At 44.3% G+C, this 23,984-nt stretch overlaps 1 protein-coding gene across 6 annotated transcripts in view; it reads right to left on the bottom strand.

Moving 5' to 3' along the window:
* Nucleotides 1–23,984, bottom strand: part of CNTNAP2 (contactin associated protein 2) — a 1,978,697-nt gene that overhangs the window by 12,210 nt on the left and 1,942,503 nt on the right. For all 6 annotated transcript variants that reach the window (XM_077850275.1, XM_077850276.1, XM_077850277.1 and 3 more), the window contains one exon: nucleotides 22,054–22,293. In XM_077850275.1, coding sequence (XP_077706401.1) covers nucleotides 22,054–22,293 — 240 coding nt within the window. The remainder of the gene's footprint in view (nucleotides 1–22,053; nucleotides 22,294–23,984) is intronic.

The raw sequence follows: 23,984 nt of genomic DNA, 5'->3' as shown, positions 1-23,984 counted from the left end.
CGCGACATTCTAGATGCTTCAGGTCAACATGTCCTTGCTCGTCCATATGGCCCTCTCACATCTGGCTTGCCTTTCCTCTCTTTGTCTACCAAATCTTGCCTTTTTCCTTAAATCTAAAACTATTCTCAGCCACTTCAGTTACATGTCCAGCACTCTTGTTAGGGGTGATCAATCTTAGTTCTCGTCACTCCTTACAAGGTAGCCATCCTCTTAAAGGCAGGGGCCAATCTTAATTATGTTTGCGGTCCCAATGACAAATAGTATAGACAAGTAGCAAGAGCAAATGAGGTATCTGTTAAAATAAAATCTGTCCATTAAGAGAGGTATGTATATAAATGTTTCTGTAGCCTCTCCTAATAATAAAGTGTCCTGGGCAGGTGTAAATTTGGAAGTCAGCTGCCTAAAGTCAACTCAACTCAACCCTTAAGGCAAGGCAGCATGCTTATTCTTCCCAATAAAGGAAATTAGCACATTGAATATAGAAATTCACTAGTGATTTCTGTGTCCACTGGTCTTTGGTTGTCATCAGAAAATGACCAGTGGAAAACCCTCAGGTACGATGGAAGTCCTTAAGAAATTCAAGGGCAGGGTTCTGTTTCTCGCATGAGCATCCTTATTTTCATGGCTTTATTTATAACTTAAGCTTGGTTGTCCTAATGCATGTGAGTCCTTACTCCCTTGAGGCAGATCTGTTTTATTCTGGCAAGCACAGCATGTGCTATTTTGATAGATTTGAAATGATTTCATTTTAATTTTCCTTTCCCCCAGGGTACCGGCATCCTCTGGGAAGCACAGGAAACATAGGGAAACACGGAAATTAAGAGACTGAAGCACATTATGAGTGAGACTGAAGCACAAAGCTCATCCGTGACACATGCTCCACTTTGGTCCATCCCACCCCCAGTGTGCTGGGAGAGCTGAGCAGTTTTAGGGGTGCTGCACTATCAAGGAACCTATATTTTGGGAAATGTCATGAGTAGGTCAAAACAGACTGGCTGGCTCAGTTGATAGAGCATGTGACTCTTGATTTTGGGGTAATGAGTTTTGAGTCCCATGTTGGGCACGGAGCCTACTTAAAAAGACAGAAAACAACAAAACAAAAATTATACACGTCCAGTAAAGTGATCAGATCTTAGAACTGGGTAAATAAAAATATGCTTTCGTCCCCTCCCCAAAGAATAGAAAGCATGGATGTTTAAGTCTGTTTCTAAAGGTATTTGCCCTTCCCTTTGCTGCACTCTTACAAGGATTTACCGGGGAAGCAAACGACAACAGTGTAATCAGCACCTCTTAATTTGGTCACTGTGCAGGGCTGAGCATGGTGCCTGCCCTTCCCTTGCGGCAGAGGCAAGCAAGGCTCTTGAGTGCCAGGAGCAAGTTGTGAACCCCGCCTGCCGGGTGGGGGTGGGGAGGCAAGGGACATCACACAAGGGCCCCGGTCACCATGTAGGTTGTTTATATGTGATGAGTAGTAAAGCTGTCAATCCTAGGATTATAAAATCAGTCATCATTTGGATAACTCTCCCTTCACGTATAAAACTCATTAGGGCCCAGATGAGCAAGTGGTTGATAGAATCAACCTGGAAGTGTTTTCCTTCCATTGAGGAGTACAAAACATAAACTTACCTGAAATTCAAATTTCAGGAACTAGCTATTTAGGGAATATAATAACAGCACCTCTTACAAGTCAGGCCCTGTTTAAGTCCTTTTCATGTATTAACTCAGGTCATCTTCGTGTTGGACCCTGAGAGGTGGGCTTATTCATCCCATTTTGGAAGGGTGAAAGCTTGTCTGAGGTCCCACGACCAGTTAAGTGGTACAGGCACGGTTCGAACCCAGGAAACTGGCTCCTGAAATGATGTGCAAAGCACCAGGCTGAACTGTTCCCGATGTTAGGAGCAGGCCTATGGATAGTGGTTCCCCGTAACTGTACATGGTCTACATTGGCTCTATCACATCATCAACACAACTGCATGGTCTTAAGGCAATGAACTAATTTAGCCCAGTTGTTTTCACTGTGGTTGGTGGCCTGCCTGGGGGAGCCAAGGGTATATAAAGGCTTCTGACTACGCTTGCCTGGGTTCAAAAGCTGAGCATAAGAGACCTTTCATCTGACAAAGGATAATTCCACATGGTGACAATAGCAGCCAACCAATGTGGTAACCTGTGAACCAACACTGTAGGACAACAGAAGACCAAATATTCCCTTGGTTCTGGATCTGAGTCCCTCATGGGCCCAGACAGCACAGAGAGAATGGTTATCACCACCACGGTAACACTTGCGAAATCGTGAAATCATGAAGAGCACTAATTGTACTTTAAAACATCACTGTCGGGGATCCCTGGGTGGCTCAGCGGTTTAGCGCCTGCCTTCGGCCCATGGCGTGATCCTGGGGTCCCGGGATCGAGTCCCACGTCGGGCTCCCTGCAGGGAGCCTGCTTCTCCCTCTGCCTATGTCTCTGCCCCTCTCTCTGTGTCTCTCATGAATAAATAAATAAAATCTTCCAAAAAAAAAAAGAACACCACTGTCAGAATATAATTTCTGATTGTGTTTATAGAATGTGAAAAATTAATAGAAGAAGTTTCCAGGCAGGTGCTTAAGCACAAATGAATGATTTAGAAGACAGTTCTACGTACAGACTATTAAAGGGAGATTTGAATTCTTTAGCCTCAACCTTCTTCCCTGTCCCATTGTGCAGGCACGGAGAGGACCAAGTAAGTAAGGCATATTTTTTTTTTCCTTTTAAACTACACAAGATAAATAGCTGCAGTTCTTATTTACTAAGTTTCGAAATATGTAAAATTGTAGACTTTAGGCTCAGAAACCAATCGCAAATAAAACACACATTTAAATGCATATAAAAGTAAATCGAGATTATCTAACATAAAACCCCCCAAATGAAAGGCACTAAAAGCTTCAGGTTGTCATATATCAGGGACAAAAAAATTAGATAGTAGCTGACATCTCCTAGAGAAAAAAATCGCCATGGAAACCACTTGAGCTTCGGCATCTAAAGTGATAATTTGAGATACTTGAACAAAACGGCTGCTATTAGTTATAATTTAATTTAGATTGCCACGTGATTTTTGCAGCGGGGGCTGGGCCAGATGATGTATATATGTCTTTGTTCTTCCCAGCGTCTTTGTTTCATTTCGCTTTATTCTCTCTTCCAATTTGAGCTTGGTGGCAGAAAATTATTATTTCTTTTCAAATAATTTGTTTTAGCCATTCACTACCGACTGATATTTTAGAAACCCATGATAGCAAATGGTGGCCGACTAAAATGGTGAAGATATAAGGGGACATTGTTTTATTTTCAGAGAGGCCAGGGCTGATCACATTTTCAGGAGGGAGAGATTTCTCAAGGCCACCGGGTTTTTATCCGGGCAGAGTACGGCATGTACATGAGCCTCAGTCGCATATTTCTACCTCTATACTCACTTCCGTTTTTGCAGAAAGATAACCAAGCCAGAATTTCAATTTCAAGTGGGGACGAGATTATGCATTTTGCCTTCTGACTTAAGAAGCTGAACAAGCCTTATGTTTTCAGCTTCATGAAGGAGGCAGCAAGTGGGCAGCTGCTTGCCCGGGTGTCAGAGATCCACTGACCAAAAGAGGTGAATCAGGTGACAATGCACAGAATATAGGACCTGGTCATCATCTGCTGTATGTCCGATTGTCTAAATAATGCCAACTTTGCACAGAAGAACCGAATGGGCAATTGCTTATATTAGATTTCCTCCTTTTTTCTTTTATTCCTTTTCTTTTTCTTTCAGGCCAACTCTGAATCGTCTCAATTAATTGCCTTTTTTTATAAATTTATTTTTTATTGGTGTTCAATTTGCCAACATATAGAATAACACCCAGTGCTCATCCCATCAAGTGCCCCCCTCAGTGCCCGTTACCCAGTCACCCCAACCCCCCATTAATTGCCTTTTAGGAAGAAAGGTTTGCTGATATTCCCAGACGGGGCTGACATCACATTCTTTTGTCTGATTAACTACAAATAGGTATGTAGGTATGTGAATTGGAAATAGCCTGTTACCGACTTCGTATTCCATGAAATACAGGTTAGACGCACGGTATCCACTCTCACCTTGGACAAAGGTGTCTTGTTAGTGCTCAGGTGGACCAATGGTTTCTTCTATGTTAGTTTACAATGTTTGTGAGTCTGTTGGCAGAGCTGTCGCTGGAGGATGTCAGGGGCACTTGCAGATCAGAGGCTGCGACAGCTTAGGAGGCTAAATCCCAGAGGCCTGCAGCGGGGAGGTGTTGGCCACCTACTCACGAAGCCGCTTCCCGGGGATCTTACCAAAGTTTTCAAGCCAAGCCTTGAAAGCCTAGATCGGGGAGCCCCAGAGCCAGGGTGGTGGTGGTGGGGACTCGGAGGTGTGGTGCTCCCATCACGATGCACACTGCCATCTGCTGCCCCCTGGGCCTGCCTTCACTGGGGCCTGCCTTCACTGGGGATAAGAACCCCCCACCGACATCATCAGGGACGCAGGAGCCTCTCACCTGGGGGAATATCATCCATTTAACCCCCTTTCTGAGGGGATACAGGTTTCCCCAGGGCACTCAGCGACAGCAGGAACCCCTATGCCCCCAACCCGGGGCTGGCACTTCTATTTAAATTAGGGCTCCAGAGGTTGGGGATGGGGGAAACCATGCCCTGGGTCACTGGGGGGTTCTCTAAGCTTTTTCTCCTTCCCTCTACTTCATTCTTTAAATTTTTTTTTTTACTTTTTATTTTTTTATGATTTTATTTATTTATTCATAAAAGACACAGAGAGAGAGAGGCAGAGGCACAGGCAGAGGGAGAAGCAGGCTCCATGCAGGGAGCCCAACGTGGGACTCGATCCCGGGACTCGAGGATCACACCCTGGGCCGAAGGCAGGCACTAAACCACTGAGCCACCCAGGTGTGTCTCCAAATTTTTAAAATTAAGTTCAATTTAACTAATATATAGTGTATTATTAGTTTCAGGGGTAGAGCTTAGTTATTCATCAGTTGCCTGCAACACCCAGTGCTCACTGCATCATGTGTCCTCCTTCATGCCCATCCCCCAGTTACCCCCCCCACCCCCGTCCCCTCCAGCGACCCTCACTTTGTTCCCCAGAGTTAAGATGGGGTGACTGGGTGGCAGGCACTGAGGTGGGCACTTGCCAGGATGAGCACTGGGTGTTATTCTGTATGTTGGCAAATTGAACACCAATAAAAAATAAATTTATTAAAAAAAAAAAAGAGTCTCCTGCACTTCATTCAGATGTGCCTTGAGGCGACAGCAAACAAACTGGTCCCCGAGTGCTGCGTGCTTTGGTTCAGAGCTTCTAAACGTCAAGGCCTACAAGCCACCTGGGATCCTGTGCAAATGCAGACTCAGACTGAGTCCATCTGGGGTGGGCCGCCTGGGAGCCTGCATTTCTGGTGGGCTGCTTGAGTACATGCCTCCCCTGGAGCGGCAGAGCTTTAGCCGAGACCTTGGATGGTTCGTGTCTCTGGCTGTTCTTACGTCTATGTGTTTAAGTTACTGTGGTGTCTGAGAGGGAACTGAAAGGATTCCTTCCGAGAAACTTGGGCTTGCTTGGTTTTGATTCTTTGGCCAAATCATGTGCTTTCAATGAGTTGCCCTACTCCGTTTCCTTTAGTTCTCTCCCTTTCAGTGTCATGAAAGCTACAGCAGAAACTCCGCTTTAATTTCTGAGTTCTATTCATTGGTATTTTGAATGCAGAGGGGGGAAGGTCTATCACTAGACAGTATTCAGAGCAGTCTAATAAAAAACAGCCAAGGAGTTAAATAAATGGTGATCTAAGGCATACCCTTGGGAGACCTTTCTAGGCTAAAAAAAAATAACACAAGTTAATTCTCTAAAGCCAGTGTATCGGGGGTGGGGGTGGGGGTGGGGGAATACTGTGCTATTGGCACCTGGGTTCTTTTTCTTTTTTTTTTTTAAGATTTTATTTATTTATTCATGAGAGACAGAGACAGAGAGAGATAGAGAGGCAGAGACACAGGCAGAGGGAGAAGCAGGCTCCATGCAGGGAGCCTGACGTGGGACTCAATCCTGGGTCTCCAGGATCATACCCTGGGCCAAAGGCAGGTACCAAACTGCTGAGCCACCCAGGCTGCCCCGGCACCTGGGTTCTTGATGTCACAGATGCATTGAAGGTACAGAGAAAACAGACCATTTTTCAAAATATGGGGTTGTCGATTTTTCTGGAATTGGCTGTTTTATGAAAGAATTCTTGTGTCCCTGTTGCTGGTTCTTGCATGGGTGGAGGCTGTGCCATGAGAGAGGGCAGCCAGCTCAGGGTGCAAGGCCTGTGGCCACACAGGAGCATGGTGTGTCCAATATTCCAAAGCACCAGAGTGACTCTCTGTCACTTGATGAAATGCTGGGTCACAGTTACTGACTCATTTACCAAGCCCAGTGACAACCCCTGGTACAGAGAGGTCTCAGCGGATATGATTTGTGGTTAATTATTGGCAAAGCAGCATTAGCAGGAGTTGGCTGTCTGCTGAACAGTGGAAACAGTCTCGGTTTCTAAGGACAGGGTGGCTGAGAACATGAGGGTGGGTGAACAAGCCAAAGACAGCGCCTTTCCAGACATTTCCTGATGTACTTCACCTTCCCTCCCAGACCGTGGTCACGGTGACACCACTGAGAAGACCAATGCCTTCCGGAGACCCTGAGGCTCTTGTCCCCAGACTTTCACTGAGAAACACACCCACTAGGCATCATGCCAGTAATGGAAGGTTTTGGACTTCCAGAACTGATGGCTTGGAAGCTTGGTGAAAATCATTTTCTTATCACCCCAAATCTACCCAAGAGATGTTTCCTCACTTGTGAGAATATTTAGGCACATTGAATCATTTGAGGGACCAGGCAAGGATGAATGTATCCTTTGGCTCCCCCTTCATGGAAATTTCTAGTAAATTCAAAGGCCATAATTTGACTATGGATTGCTCTTTTGGACAGAGCTGGGTATTGCAGATCTGCTTCTGTCACCATCGTATCTGCTTCTGTCACCATCCTATGTGTCGAGGGAGTATAGTGAATAATAAAATACATTAAAAAAAAAACACTTAATCTGCTATAACAGCTCTATCTCGGCTTGCAGAAAACCAGCCTTCTGCTTCAGATGACAAATGGGGACTGGCTCTGTCAATATCCACGTGGTTTGGGCCTTGTCGGAGGTCTATGTTGGAACTGCTTTCTCATCAAAAGGTAAAACTGACCCTTTTATCCCTGAGTTCAGAAACCAGTAGAGAGAGGAGGAAGGCTTCAGAGAACACAGGGGCGTACATGGAGATCACAGCCGCTGACTGGGTTCTGGCTCCCCTGTGTGGTCTATTAGAAACGGGGAGTGAGCGACTCTAAAGTGGTTTTAAAAATTAATTCTGCACATATTTTGAGTGCAGAATGCCCAGTTGGGCTCTTGCTTTTGAAAGACTCTTTTCAGCTGCATTAGCACGACTGAAAATTCATAATTCCAATCCCAAGACAATGCCTTTTCTTTCAAGAAGGCTGACCTCATAGCACTGAGTATACAACTCTCATGCTAGATATTTCTGCTGTCTTGTGAACTCTTCTTGAGTTAACCTCGGATCTCAGAAGACAACTGTCTTTGCTTGTTGGCGGGTGGAATGACTAACGGTCATCAAAGAGAACTGTGTAAGACAAATTAAAGCTTCCCGGTGTTTTCCACAAATAGATTCCTCTTCATGCTGGCTCACACCATTATCAAGATGCGATAGACTCCCAGCACAAGCCATGTGGCTCTGACACAGCGCTTCTCAGTCATGTCAACAGAGTGTGCAAAAAACACGTAATTGGCTCTAGCCGTCTTGGGGATGATTTATTCCACATCGAAAAAGAGAAAATGGGAAGGAAAAAGGAAGGTGTATTTAGTAGCAGGGACTTCACCTCTAGAGATACAGATTATTATTTCAAGATCTCTGAATTATGTTTAAGGGATGACAGGAGGTAGGAACACAAATCTGAATAGGAACTGGAATAAAGTTTCTTTCTCTTCCTTCCTTCCTTCCTTCCTTCCTTCCTTCCTTCCTTCCTTCCTTCCTTCCTTCCTTCCTTCCCCCCTCCCTCCCTCCCTCCCTCCCTCTCTCTCTCTCTCTCTCTCTTTCTTTCTTTCTTTCTTTCTTTCTTTCTTTCTTTCTTTCTTTCTTTCTTTTTTTTTCCTTTCTTTCAAGGTTTTACCTATTTATTCATGAGAGACACAGAGAGAGGCAGGGACATAGGCAGAGGGAGAAGCAGGCTCCCGGAGGGGAGCCCGATGCGGGACTCCATCCCAGGACCCCGGGATCATGACCTGAGCCAAAGGCAGACACTCAACTACTGAGCCACCCAGGCGTCCCTAAATTTAGTTTCTATTGAGAGGAAGGGTAAGTGGGAAAAGCTCTGACTCTGGAAGGAGTATACCTGAATTTGAGACCTGTTAATGCTGTTCTCTGTACGGTTTTGAGTGAGGTGCTGTCAACACTGGAGCCACTGGCTCAGTCTTGAAGGCACATGAAGACTCTCTCGGGGACACGGAGCCGGCCTCGGGAGTTTTGGAAGGCTCCCCTGGTGATGCTAATGTGTGGCCACAGCTGAGCTAGCCACTGCTGTGGCCACTCAGGTGTTCTCTGAGGGAAGGAATGCATTTCTTTTGTGAGTTGATTTTTCCTATCTGCAAAATGTGGCTAATAACACCCAAACATACCACAGAGGGCCACTGTCAGGATAAAACAAAACCAGGCATGATAAGCAGTGTAGCAATTAAAGTCATTCACAAATCTAAGCTCTCCTTTGTCTGTATCCTTTCCAGGCTCCTAAAAGTTAAAATTCCCAAGAAATGTCTTGAAAGCTACTTTTAGCCTTTCTAAAGGGGAAATTTCAGAGCAACCCGACTCCATCTCTATGTTTAAGATAATCACAACCACATTAATACCGATATTAATGTACATTTACATTTTAACACAAAATTGATTTCACTTTTTCCCCAAAACCTTCTAGGGTTGCTCTCAGGCAGAAACACAGCAGCAGGATCAAGAATCCCCCTGAGTCTTTAGACACTTCTGAGTAGTCTGTGCAGAGCCTGGGGAATCAACCAAAGATCTTTTCAAATGAGAGAAACAACTTATCTATTATTGGTGGTTAGAGTGACTTTCTTCTGAAAAGCGATGGCTTTGGGTCAAACACTTCATCTAGATAACGGTTCTGCAGCTTTCGAAATCAAAGGCAAGGACACAAGGCCCTGATTTGACAGCAAGGGTAGAACTAGCATTTCCAGGGGGAGATGAGTGGCAGGGATTTCCTTGGGAGAACTCACACTCGGGGATTCTGACAATAGTCTTTCTGAGTGACAAGTCAGTGAAGGAAGTAATGTCAGATTCATCTGGAAGATGCTGCATTGCCTTGAATGGCTCCAAGGGATACGTCTGGATGTTCATATACAGATGATGCAGTAGGAGGCCTCAGAGAGGGGTCTGATGGAGCCAAGGTCAGACTCATCCCTGGACAACTGACCTCAAACCTGCTTCACTTTTGTGTAACGTGACTTTGATACAAGAACGAGGCAAAAATGGACAGTGGGACCTACTGGAGTCGGTGGTTCTGCTGTCAACAGAGAAGTCACTGACATGCTTGGTGTCCCCCTGCCCTTCCCAGCATGACCGCCGATGGAGCGGAGGGGTTGGCCAGGCGCAGACCTAGGAGTGCCAGGGCTCTAAGGGTCAGGGGCTGCAGAGCACGGAGACCAATGGAATCCTAACCTCCTTGGCTTCCAGATCTACTGTGAGGGACAAAGGGGAAGTGAAGACCACAAAAGAGGCAGAGGAAAACTAGACGGAAAGTGAAACCCACCTGAGGGAGGAAAGAGGGACCTGATATGTGGTCCCAAAGCTGGATGTTGGAGCCTCTTTTGATTTTCCCACAGTGGAGTTCCGGAGAGTTAGACAGTCTTGGTCAGGAAAGGATGGAAGCCTTGGGCAAAGGCCCCTAATCGGGTCAGGCATGGAGCCACTAGGGAGAAGCAAAGGTGTGGAGGGGATGGTTTGCAGGGGTGGGGCTGAAAGGAGGTGGCACCCCACTGCCCTGCACCTCAGCCACTTGCATCCCTCATTTCTTCATCCCTGGTCCCCACTGCTTTGCAAAATGCAAGCATGCCAGATTTGTTCTTTCGGTGACACAGGGAGGCTGTAGCAAGGCAAGGGGTCTCTAGAGGCTTTTCAGGTGCTTCAGATAAAAGTATTTATGCCAAGACACTGCCTCGGGAGGTTAGGTCAGTCAGAAGTAAGTCTTGGGCTTGGAGCTTAGATTTGTTAACTTTGGTTCACATTCCTCTGTAAGAGTATGTCACACACACGCCGACATTTTCTCAGTGAAAACGAGATCTTTAGACATTGAAGTTACAAAGGTCAAGAGCAGCAAATATACATTTAAAGAAGCCAAGATAGGGATCCCTGGGTGGCTCAGCGGTTTAGTGCCTGCCTTTGGCCCAGGGCGTGGTCCTGGAGTCCTGGGATCGAGTCCCACATCGGGCTCCCTGCATGGAGCCTGCTTCTCCCTCTGCCTGTGTCTCTGCCTCTCTCTCTCTCTCTATCATGAATAAACAAATAAATCTTTTTAAAAAAAAAAAGAAGCCAAGATAAAAGCAACTGGTAAGAGAACACAGAAAAGTGACAGAATAAATCCAGAACTGGTTCTTTGAAAAAAAAAACAAAAAAACAAAAAAACAAAAACAAAGTCAGTCTAATCAAAAAGAAAAGAAAACCTAATCTAGTATAAAATATTTGAATGAGAAATTTTCTGGAGGATGGAAATTAATGATAAAAACTTATTTTGTTCAACTATGGCAATGAATTTGAAAATCTAGATTAAAAGCACAAATTCTGGAAAAACATAACAGAAATCTTTACAGATGACAAAGAAAATCTAATTAAAACAGTTATCATAGAAGAAATTGAGAGTTGTCAAAGAACTATGCCCACCAAAACCCTAAACAATATAAGACAAAACACAAAAACAGTAGGCTCCATTGGTTTTATGGGGTAAGTCTATTTTTTTTTTTAAGATTTGTTTATTTTAGAGAGGTGGGAATCCCAAGTAGAAGGTCCCAAGTAGATACTGCCCCAAGTGTGGAGCCTGACCAGGGGCCCTATCCCAGAACCCTGAGATCTCACAACCCTGAGATCTTACAACCCTAAGATCATAACCTCAGCAGAAACCAAGAGCTGGATGCTCAACTGATGCGCCACCCAGGTGCCCCACAGGGTGTCTATTAAATTTACAAGGTTCAAGAGATGCTCCAAGGCTACTTATATCCTTGAAATTCACAGTGAGGTCCGTGGCCCTGCAGCATCAGCATTACCTGGGAGCTTGTTAGAAATGTAGAATCTCAAATCCCATCTCTGATCTACTGAGTATCATTCATTAATTTCCCCAGGTGATTCTAAGCTCATTAAAGCTTGGATGACACTTGTTTGTTCTTCCACTAGTTGGAGGGCAATGGGTAAATCCAGCACGGTGTGACTGGGGATCACAAGACTGAAGTGGTGTCTGGCAGCGCTGAGTTCTTATCTGGAGGCTCTAAAGAAACCTTTGTTTCCAGGCTCATCCTTGTTGGCAGAACTCAGCCTTTGTGGTTGTAGGACTGAGGTCCCGGCTTCCTTTCTGGCCAGTATGATCTGCTCTCCTAGAGGCCTCCCACATTTCTTGCTGTGTGGCCCCTTTTGATGAAGCTGGAATAAATTTAAAACCCAAATCTTATCCCCACCCCCTAAAAAAACCTATCTCACCCAAGAACTATTAATGTAAAAAACAAACAAATTGAAACCAAACCACTATGAGTTTTATTTATTTATTTTTAATTTATTTATTCATGACAGACAGAGAGGGAGAGAGGCAGAGACCCAGGCAGAGGGAGAAGCAGGCTCCATGCAGGGAGCCCGATGTGGGACTCGATCCCGGGTCTCCAGGATCACACCCCAGGCTGAAGGTGGCGCTAAACCACTGGGCCACTGGGGCTGCCCCACTATGAGTTTTAGTAAAATTACTTTAGTTGTACCTTGAGAGGATTCTTTTCCATGATCAAATGTGGTTAAGGCTAGGAATGAAAGCTTGGTTCACTATTTGAAGATCTATTACTACAATTCACCCCATTACTTTACCCCAGAAGAGAAAGAAGTGGGTCATGTTCATAGATGTTGAAGTGGCATTAGATACTGTTTAACACTTAACACTTGACACTTGACCCCAAACAAAAATCCTTAAGATGTCATAAGCCTACGGAATCCTTAAGATACATACACATGTAGGATATGTTATGTATTAGGTGGGATTCTAACATGGCCCTTGGTGTGCACGTACTTGTGTCACATTTAATCAGATATTCATCTACATGCTGCTATATGGACTCTGCTAAATTAATTGGGTGCCAAATGAGCTTATCTTAAGATAGGGAGGGTTTGTTTGATTTGTTTGTTTTTAACTGCTTTTCCTAAAAAGAGAAACAACTTGGAAATTTATCAGAAAATGTTTTAAAGTTATATTCATGCGAATTTTGTACGGAAGGGATGCCATGATAAGTGGAGAGACATTCTCCTGCCGGACAGGGAAACATTATTTGTACAGATGTCAATTATGGTGCAATTAACTTACACGTAAAATTCAATCTCAATAAACATTCTAGAGAATCCCAGTGAAATGACTGGAATTCTAACATCACACGGGAAAAGTAAGTGTGCCAGGACAGGAAAGTTTTGAAAAACAGAATAAAAGGGAAACCAGCTTTACGAGATATTAGCTGCTATTATAAAAGCTGAATCATTATCACAGCTTGCTACTGTCTCATGAGTCAGATCAGCGTCACAGAGCAGGGAGTCCAGAAGCAGATTCAAATGTAAAGGGCAATCGTGAATATGGTAAAGGTTCAGGAGAGGACGGAAGCTCACCATGAGTGCCGGAACAACTGGCTGGCTAGTCGGGGAAGAAAAATTTAAAAAGTAGGACTCCTAACTTACTCCTCCCACCCAAATAAATTTAAAGTGTATTAAATATGTAAATCTTACTGGGGCAGGTGGTTAACTGTTTAACTCTTGATTTCAGCTGAGGGTCCTGGGATTGAGCCCCTTGAATACAGCTCCACGATTAATGTGGAGTCTGCTTGCCCTTCTCTTTCCCCCTCTGACCCTCCTGCCCACGTGCACTGGTGCATGCTCATATAGTCTCTGTCAAATAAATAAATAAATCTTAAAAAAATAGATAAATCTTACAAATAAAGTCATTAGAAAAGGATGTGAAATATCTTTTTTTTCTTAAAGATTTTATTTATTTATTCATGAGAGACACAGAGAGAGGCAGAGACACAGGCAGAGGAAGAAGCAGGCTCCGTGCAGTGAGCCCAATGCGGGACTCAATCCTGGGACTTCAGGGTCACGTCCTAGGCTGATGGTGGCGCTAAACCGCTGAGCCACCCGGGCATCCCAAGGATGTGAAATATCTTAAAAATTAATTAATTAATTAATTAATTAATTAGAGAGAGAATGAGCAGGGCAGAGACAGAGGGAGAAGCAGGCTCCCCACTGAGCAGGGAGCAGATGTGGGGCTTGATCCCAGAACCCACGGATCACGACATGAGCCAGAGGCAGATGCTTAACCAACTGAGCCACCCAGGTGCCCTAAAAATAATTTCTGAATGGAGAAGGCATGACACAAAACCCAAAAGCCATGAAACCCTCATATTTCACCCTGGAACATTTTAAAGTTTTCACATGGAAAAAACCCCTTACATTAAAAAAACTAGAGAGCAAACCTTAAACATGTAGGAAAATACTAATTTACTTCACATATAAAGAATTCTTGTAAGTCAAGAAAGTAGTAAATGACCAACAAATAGGAATGTAAATAGGAATGCAAATAATTCTTTGGTCAAGAATAGAAAGAGTCTGTGGAAAAATAAACACAAGCGACTGGTTAACACACACAAAGAGACTTAAATCTCCCTCAGGATTAATGCAATCCAAATTAAAACAACACAGTTTCATTTTTTTTTTTTCCAAGTAAGACCTAACAACATTCAAAAGAACATTGTGATGTACTAGGTTGGCGAGTGTGCGGGGAAAGGGACACTCCTATCTTCCTGGATTGGAGGCACGATTATCTATGGAGGCTGATCTAGAACAGCTATCGAAATTAAAAATGCATCCTTCAACCCAACAAAATCAAATCATGTGTACAAAGCCATCATTATGGAAACAAAAGATGAGAATGTCAATGACCATTTGATCACAAATCTGTAGCTCTCATAGTCTACTTGACTTGGGCTTCCATAAATATGCTTGGCACTTCTCCAGAAAAGGACAATTTGCACCATTTGCAGGAAAACTGCACATTAGAAAAGGGGCTGATAATTGTTGCCTGCGCTTGAACAAATGCTGTTTCGGTCACGGAAGGGAACAAAAACCACAAAAGATAATAAAAAGATTAGGTATCAGAGATTGAATGCATTAATCATGCAATCTTTGCATAAGGATGAAAACAGGGATCTGCTCAGAAATAATTAAGATGTAATTATAAGAGCTGGAATGATTATTTTAAGTGCTTGCAGGTGGTAAAGAAAACCAACTACCAGCTTGTAATTATGGCGGAAACTGAATAGATACATGCAGCTTTGAAATGTTCATTATATCCATGAAGACATAAAAATATTTTATCTTCAGATGGTGGAAAGGAAATTTGGAAGATAGACAAGAAATCAAGTCGTTGAAAATCACGGCGATAGAGGTAGGGGCGCCCTTAGAAATCAACTTGCTAAAAAAAAAAAGAAAAAGAAATCAACTTGCTGTTTCCAGTGGTAAAGGACCTTGGAGAGGGGCAGCTTCAAGTCTTCCTGGCCAGTGCCCGGGGGCGGGGGTGGGGGTGGGGGTACTGTGTTCTGGGGTCTAACAGGTGCAGGGCAGTTACACAGAGCTATCCCAGGGACCACATTCCACCTAGTCCCCAATTTATTTGGGAGAAGAACCACATTCCTTTTTTTTTTTTTAATTAAAAACAATTTTTTTTTGAAGAACTACATTCCTAAGAGAGCTGGTTTTTCAATTGTTCTCCCACCCTGAGTGAATCCACTGGACAAGTTGGGGTCTGGAGCCTCTGGATTCCTGACAACCTGTGACCTTGGGTACGGGAGGGAGGAGAACTAGTCTGTGTCAACTGTTTTCTGCTCTGCTCAATGCTTTAGGGCTCTCCACGTCCTGCCTGCTTCCCTCCAGGGGGCTGTGAGGAGCCCAGTGGCTCTAGGGTAGAGCGGGTACTAGGAGTTTGGCTGCCAGCACCTTCCAGAGGCCAATGCCCCAGGGCATCTCTGGGGTGCGATGCACCTGTCACATACTGTGCACCTGTGCTGAGACTATAACCTGCATGTACTAGGAGTCCTGCAAGGCAGTAACCAGTCATAAGTTTTCTAACTAGAGGATCTCTTAGGAAATGAAATCTTACACTGTAGAGTGCCTTGTCTATGTTAATATATATTTTACAAATTTATTTGAGAGAGAGAGAGAGAGTATGTGAGCAGCAGGGGAGGGGCAGAGGGAGAGAGAGAGAGTCCCAAGCAGCCTCCCTGCCGAGTGCCGAGCCCAACAACCCCAAGATCGTGAGCTGAGCTGAAACCAAGAGCCGGATGCTTAACCGACTGAAGCATCCAGGTGTCCCTCTATGTTAATTTTTTTTTTTTTTTAAATCCTAGGATGTGGCCTTTGGTCTGATGTATTTTGTATCAAATCTCATGAATGTGATAAAACAGCCCAACACTTAATACGCATGTCTCCCGAAACAGCTTGATGTACCGTTTGGAGTTGTTACTTGGTGCAGAAATTTATGGCATCAGACTCCTGGATTTATTTTCTCTGGTGTTTGTTTTGTCTTTGTATTTTACAGAATGTACACTGCCATCTGCAGCTGGCTCTCTGCTGGCAAATCCATGCCATTTTAAGGAGATAAGATTCTCTGGATTTGACAAAGAGGAAAAACAGAGCTCATAATTCTGAGGTGAATCACAGCAATTTGTCTCGTGCTCTGTGACCTGTAAATGAACCAGAATTCAGGGCTGGGGTTTGCTTTTTCTATCTTGTAACTACTGTACTAAAAATATTCTAATGGCTAGCATGATGTGCTTTATAAACAGGCCGTACCTGTTATCAAAGGGGAGGAAAAACTAGGCAGGAAAAAAAATATTGGCTGGATGTTTCTCATACAGCAGAACTGTTTTTTTGTTTTTTAAAGATTTTATTTATTTATTCCTGAAAGACACACAGAGAGAGAGAGAGAGAGGCAGAGACACAGGCAGGCTCCATGCAGGGAGCCCGACGTGGGACTGGATCCCGGGATTCCAGGCTCACGCCCTGGGCTGAGGGCGGCACTAAACCGCTGAGCCACCCAGGGATTCCCAGCAAAATTGGTTTAAATCAAAGCAACATAGTTTTGTCATTTTCCCCTGTGAAAAAACACACTCTACAGGACACATGCTAGGCATTTGTGTTTGTGACGCTCCTGTCATAACTGCCCAGTGTTTTCCAAACTCCGATCATGTGGGAACCAGCTTGACTTTTTTGGCCAAATCCATGTAAAACCTAATTACTATTTATTTACTTATTTTCACTAAATTGACCCAGTTTCTATTTAAATAAATGCACTGATTACACTTTATATTTCTACTGAGTTACTCCATTGCCTGTCAAGCCTATTTTTTTTTTCTTTTAATTAAAGAGTGGGAGAAGTGTTAAAGGCATGCCAGAACCAAAAAGGAGTTTCTCTTGGACGACATAAGGGCTGGAGGAGAAGAGAACAGGAAATCACTTTATATTATGTGATGTCATGTCTATTTTCTTCCTATAATGACCTGGAAACCCCCTCTCAAGGCCACCATGTTGCACTGCTTGAGATAGACTGCAATGTGAATGGCATCCCTCAGAGTCGTGCAGTGCACAGCCTGACCAACCATAAATGTCCCTCACTTTGCAAAACAAAAGGCTTTACAGAGGTAAAAAGAGTAGCTTAGTGAGTAGTATCATGGAAGAGAAAAAGGATCTTATCATTTAAAGCCAGCATACCTTGAAATACCTTTTTTTTTTTTTTTTTTGGTTTTTATCCTTTGGTATCATCTCAGATAAAAGAAAGAAATGTAAGAGAGCAGAAGGCACACAAGGTCTAAGAGCGGATGTCCTGAATTCTAATTTCCAGGTCTCTGGGAAGCCAGTGTCTGGTGTGAGTATGAAGTGAGTAGCCCTACTTCATCACCAAGATCCTTTGACTACTAAGGCCACAAGGACTCCCTCTCCCTATTCTTCACAAATTCACCTCCTTTATTTTAAAGGTGCATCCCCCCACCCCATAGCCTTTCAAATTCAGTTTGCAGCTCATTCCAAAAATGGAGAAATAATCTGGTATTTTTCTCAAACTGAGGCTCCTCCCCAGGTGCAGCCACTTGTACGATGATGGGCTTTGCTGAGAGCCACCGAGTCCGGCCCCACACTGGGGGTTTCTTGTTTCTTTGTTTCGTCTTTTTTTTCCCCAGTTGTAAGTAGGCAGACCTGTGCTCCGCAAGTTCAGATAAAACTTCTCTATCTTGGTGAACTTCCTAACAAAAAAAATGGTCAGAGCAGCCCAACCTTTTGTAAGCTTATTGCTTCGGCCTTTTAACTTGTGATTTTACCATATATGAAGGCTTCATTGTTTTTCATAAACTGGATTTTCTTTTTTCTTTCTTTCAGCATTATTTGGGTATTTAATTTTCTTGTCTTTTGGTAACCCTACTTCCAAGGGCCTAGCAAGGGGGCTGTTGGTAAGCTTCTCTCTTATTTGATTCTTTTTTTTTTTTAAAGAGTTTATTTATTTATTCATGAGAGACACAGAGCAAGAGAGAGGCAGAGACACAGGCCTAAGGAGAAGCAGGCTCCATGCAGGGAGCCCGACGTGGGACTTGATCCCGGGTCTCCAGGATCACGCCCTGGGCTGAAGGTGGCTCTAAACCGCTGAGCCACCCGGGCTGCCCTCTTATTTGATTCTTATAGGATTCTCAACCTTGACTGCACATTGGAATCCTTGGTGGGGGGGGTGGGGAGGAAGGATGGGTGGGCATCTAAGAACACCTGTTTTTCACCTCCAGCATATCTGCCTTAATTGGTCAGGGGTGCAGCCTGGGTATCAGGATTTTTAAAAGCCGATAAGGTTAATTCAAAGGTGTGTCTGAACTGGGTATTATATGTTGGCAAATTGAATTTAAATAAAAAATTTAAAAACAAAACAAAACAAAAAAGTGCATCTGAGATTGAGAACCACGGCACTGGATTTAGTGGTTCAAACTCTACTGTGCATATAAGCCTCCTGGGGAATCTTGCTAAACTGTAGATGCTGAATCAGTGCACCTGAGGTACGGGCCTCAGATTCTGCGCTCTGAACAAGCTTCCAGGGAACACGCTGCTGGTCGAGGACCACCCTTCCTACAGCACCAGAGGAGTCAATCCACTTCCAACTGTCCTTTTTTTTCAAACCAGGACTCATTAGCGCTCGCCTTCATTCTTTTCCTGTCTTTTCCTGTTCACACATGACTCAATAGGCCGCGCTGGTATTTTTGCATATATGCTGCTGTTTTGTTGTGATAGTGAAGATTCTGTTTCCACGTGAAAGATTCTCTGAAAAAAGCAAAAGGCTCCCAAAGAGTAGGGAGCAACTGCTGATCTGGGGAGGTCCATCTAGAACTGAGTTGGGATGAAGATGATTTTAGGTTGAGGACATTTGGGTTCAACAGGTGCAGAAAGAAATCTTTGTGGAATTTCGTTTAGCTGCTTGGAAGTGGCAACTTCTGGAAAATGAGATTGCCGTTCTCTCCTCTGGGCAGCTGTCACTCCCAGGAAGGAGATGGAGAGTAAGCGTACTAAACATGCTCTCCCAGGGGACTTTGGCCTTGAAGAACACAGAAAGACCATTCAGAGCTGCACAAACAGCACTATTGCACACTTTCTTATCTCCTTTTTTTTTTAGAAATCCATTTGTTTTTCCCATGGAGGCCTTTTCTCCTCCTTCCTTTTTCTCTACTAGTAAGGCATTTTAACAACTAACCATTAATCGAGCTACTTCTGTGAGCTCCTGTATGCACAGGAACATTTTTTTTCTCCTGTTAATATGCCTTTTATCAGGTGTTTTTTTGTTTTTTGTTTTTGTTTTTTTTTTTTTTAGACAAGGCAAAGATGGAGAGAGAACCCTAAGCAGGCTCTACACCCAGCATGGAACCCAATGTGAGCTCGATTTCATGACCCTGAGATCATGACCTGAGCCGAAACTGGATTCAGATGCCTAACCGACTGAGCCACCCAAGCACCCCTGCCTTTTATCAGTTTAATTTGCAGGCCCCCATAGACAGAACATGAGACAACAGAGGCAAAGTTCTTCTTCTCTGACACTAGTAAGTATCCTTCCCTTATTTTTCTCTGTTCCCTGTGCAGCCGTCCACCCCCATTCTCTCATTTTCTTTAAAGAAAAAAAATCCAATTACATTATCTAAATAAGCCTTCTGCTTCATAGTTCACAAGCTACTTTCTATCCCTTTAATAAAGTTCATGAGATAGACATACATATTCTTCTAGAAGTATCCCCCAAATATGGAAATGGCTGGCAAAGAGGTTGATGCAGCGGCTGGCCAACACCAGGTGAGGACTCTGCCCAATGCAAGTGGCAATTCTCTGCAAATGGAACTTATGTGACAGTGCAACCATAATATCGGGGTTACAGATATTTGATTTAAACATTGAGGGGAAAAAAAATAAACATTGAGGGGCACCTGGGTGGCTCAGTCAGTTCAACATCTTGCCTTCAGCTCACGTCATGATCCCAGGGTCCTGGGATCAAACCCTAAGTCAGGCTCCCTGCTCAGCGTGGAATCTGCTTGTCTCTCTCTCTGCCCCTCCCCCTGCTCCTGCTCTCTCTCTCTTTCTCTCAAATAAATAAGATCTTTTAAAAAAATAAACATTGAATAATCACACAAATGTTCCCTACATACATTTTCACTACATCAATCACAAGAATGAATCTGTGACACGTAAAGCATGTTTTTTTTAAAAAAACAAATGAACTCAAAACTGTCTGGCCCCTGCAACTTTATCTCTCAGACTATAAAGCAAATACTTTGCTAATTAATGTGAGTTTATGTTGGCCCAGAGTAGCATCTAGAGGTTTTTTTTTTTTTTTTTTTTTTTTTTGCATCTAGAGGTTTTTGAAACTGGTTTCTTGGCAGCCGCTGTGGACCACACATGCTCATGGCCTCTTGCAGGAAGTACCTGGAACCACATAGGAATCTGCGCATTTCAAAGATCACGCATGGTCTCCGTTTGCTCTGGCATCTGGAGGAACCGATCTGAGAAATCTCTATTCCTCGGTCACCCCAACATAGGTCTTTTCTCAGCTCATATTTTCACTCCTACTTTTCTTCTCCCAGTGAGGAATGCTTTCCTTTGTTCAAGGCAGCCCATGAGGAAAACCTGGCCCGTTCTGTAATCCTAACAACATTCATGAAAGAGAATTCTTTCCAAGTACCCTTGGCACACAGCACCCCTCATCGTGTTCTAGGAATCCATGTGTGGGGAAAAAAGAGGACTGTTTAGTCTGTAAATTGGCCATTGTGACAATGGGGCAATTCTGGCTTCCTCTGGAGCTTTGGAAAGCTTGGCCGCACAAATCCTGGCAAGCAATCACAGTGACAAGAGCTGTGCCGCAGCCGATAAACACCGAGCATGGGCTGGAATGTGTGGAAAGCAATCAAATGGGTGACGTTTACGTGATGAACTGTTAGGAGTTAGAAGTTAGGATGGGGGAGACTTTGGAACCTCAACTGGACGTTCAAGCCTCATGGCAAATCGCGTCTGATATAATAATAACCACATTGTTAATACGATTGCTGTTAAGCTTCGCAAAAGCTTGCTGCACCTCTACAACCACGCTGAGTGCTTTAGTTCATCGTCCCAGAAAGAACTCTGTATATTGGGCCTCTTATCTCCATTTTATTCATCGTTCCTCCTCATCAAGGAGATGAAGAATGAGCTCAGGAAGCATGCCCATGTTTGACCTGCTAATGAGACAGTGATGGAGACATGGGGACTGTTAGATTTGGAGCTCACAGAGAGATCACCCCCACTCTTCACTTTATGGGTGACAATGCAGAAGCTTGGGGAGGTCACCCAAGTGGCCCAAGGTCAGGCTGGGTAGAGGAAAGAGTAAGACCTATGGCTCTCTGCCACTTGGTGTCACAGGCATGCTGAATTTGATCCCAATTAATTTTGCGGCCAAGAGCCGTAGCCTTACTGTAGGGCCTGTCCTTCCAAATTACATCTCTTATCACTACCAGGAGTGGGACTAAATCCCCGGAGTCCTATAAGCTTAAATGGACCTCTTAAAATCTGGAGGGCTACAGGATTATTCATATAAATATAGGGTCAGGAGATGGATCTCTGTGTTGCTTTAGGCCAATCTTTTCCGGGGCGCCTGCACGGTGCATTGGGTTAAGTGTCTGACTCTTGGTTTCAGCACAGGCCCTGATTTTGGCGTCATAAGATCGAGCCCCGAGTAGGACTCCGTGCTCAGCACAGTGTTGGCTTAAGCCTCTCTTCCTCTCCCTCTACCCCTCATCCCCTCAAATAAATTAATTAATTAAAAAAAAATCTTTCCCCTGGTAGTAGACCTTGACTGTGGGGCTGCAGTGAGAGTCATAAAGGCAAGGACCAGGTGATCCGAAAGTCACATTGTAGACATCAGTTTTGGTGTCTCCCAATTTCGCGTCAATGAGGAATAGTCAACAGTTCCCATGTTCCTTACCTTCACCTTATTGTTCTTGGCTCTGAGGCCAGCTGACGGTCGTAACTTTTGAGCACTTGGTATGTGCCAAGCACTCCTGGGCTCACACGTTCCCTCATTGCCTTGATCCTCCAATAGCCTTACCAGTTCTGTTACGAACCCCACTAACGGACGAAGAAACTGAGGTTTAAAGAAACGAAACAAGCCGGCCTTACCTGAATCCAAGTGATCTAAGTGCCAGGGGTCGGTGGCGGACGACATGGGTGACAGGGTCAGCGGGGAGGCTCCGCAGTTGGACTCCACCAGTTCGCCCTGGATGTGAACGTGAGCTGAGGCGTTTGTCTGCCTCAAGGCCGCCTTGAGGGGTGCAATCTGGTTGAACTGCACTCTGGAGAGGCACCCAGTGAATCCCGGGGTGTTGTATTTGTGAATCTCTTGGTCAATCTTCCCTGTTTCTAAAAGAGAAAGAGAAAATAAACATCTTCTCCCGCTCACCGTATTCCCGCTGTAAGATATCCTCATCTTTGAAGGCCCGTGTCCAAATCTTACTGTGGGTTTCAGTTTAAGATGTTATATTCTCTTAGATGAAATATTAATGACTCGATGAAGCTCAGGGCTGGAGACTTCGTGGGAAAAGAAACTCCTGTGTTACTAGAGAACGTGTAGGGTGAGGAGAATATGATTCTATTTGTTAAAATACGCACATAATGACCTTCCCGATACCTGTGGTTTTGTTGAAACCAACCACATTCACTTGGTTCGGATTGATCTTTCTCCTCCTTTCCCTCTTACGTATGTCAAACAAGGCCCCCTCCTGGTGAATTATGCTTCCATTCTGTACCCCATTTCTACTTTCTTCTTCGGAATTCTTTATTTAAAAAAAAGAAGTAGAGCGTTCCCATAGCCTGTAATAGAGCGTCTTCTTTCTTTAGCCTCCAATGCCCGTGGAATTCTGGTTTTTAGAATCTCAGCAAGTTTCTTTTTTTCTTTTTTAATTTTTAAAGATTTATTTATTTATGAGAGAGACAGAGAGAGAGAGAGGCAGAGACACAGGAGGAGGGAGAAGCAGGCTCCATGCACCAGGAGCCCCACATGGGATTCGATCCTGGGACTCCAGGATCGCACCCTGGGCCAAAGGCAGGCGCTAAACCTCTGAGCCACTCAGGGATCCCCCCTCCCAGCAAGTTTCTGATGGAGGTTTTGGCAGTCAGGAAACTTTCCCAACTCAACTAGAAACATCCATACACACCTCAGAATCCCTACCCAGTCTGTGAGTTTAACATCTTCCTAAAAACTCACAGTCAAATCAGAGGGGAATTTGAGGAGAGCTACCGTTCCAGTTAATATAACCAGTTATGTCGTCTTACCAGTTGGATCAGTAATAGCAAGCATCTTTTTTGACTGTTCATCTTGAGTTTTATAATCTACGTGGTAGAAATGAACGTTGAGGGAGCCCTAGACCTTTCGTATTGGTGGTTCTCACAAATGTGGTTCCTGGACTAGCAATGAGCATCACCTGGGAACTTGTGAGGCGTCCTGCGGGTGGGGCCTGGCAGTCTGCATCCCCAAGCTCTCCAGGTGACTCTGTGGCCTGCTAAGGCTTGAAAACCATGGCATAGGCTGTGACTGTGCAGTCCAACCCAGGTGGCGGGCCAAAGGCCCTTCAGAGAAGAGCACGACAACTTGTGTTCGGGACAGGAGATTATGCTAACGTGATGACTCTTTTATTTTATTTTTAAAGATTTTATTTATTTATTCATGAGAGAAACAGAGAGAGGCAGAGATATAGGCAGAAGGAGAAGCAGGCTCCTTGCAGGGAGCCCGATGCGGGACTCGATCCCAGGACCTCGGGATCACACCCTGAGCCAAAGGCAGAGGCTCTATTGCTAAGCCACCCAGTCATCGCATGATGACTCTTTTAAAACCAAGGACAAGGATGTGAGGTATTTACCCTTCCACTTGGACTATGAAAAACACAGACTTTGGGCAACAGAAGGGTACCTACTTCTTTAAAAAGTTGAAATCAGAGCAAGTGATGTTTCTTACTGGGGAATGAACTCGGGTGAGGTAGTCTTATAAAAATTTACTGCCCATTCAGGAAAGAATAAACCAGTACAGAAGGGAGCTTTTAGGCCTTGGGGGCACA

Source organism: Canis aureus, chromosome 15 (genome assembly GCF_053574225.1).
Source record: "Canis aureus isolate CA01 chromosome 15, VMU_Caureus_v.1.0, whole genome shotgun sequence".
Lineage (NCBI taxonomy): Eukaryota > Metazoa > Chordata > Mammalia > Carnivora > Canidae > Canis > Canis aureus.
This window is presented reverse-complemented; position numbering and strand designations above follow the sequence as displayed.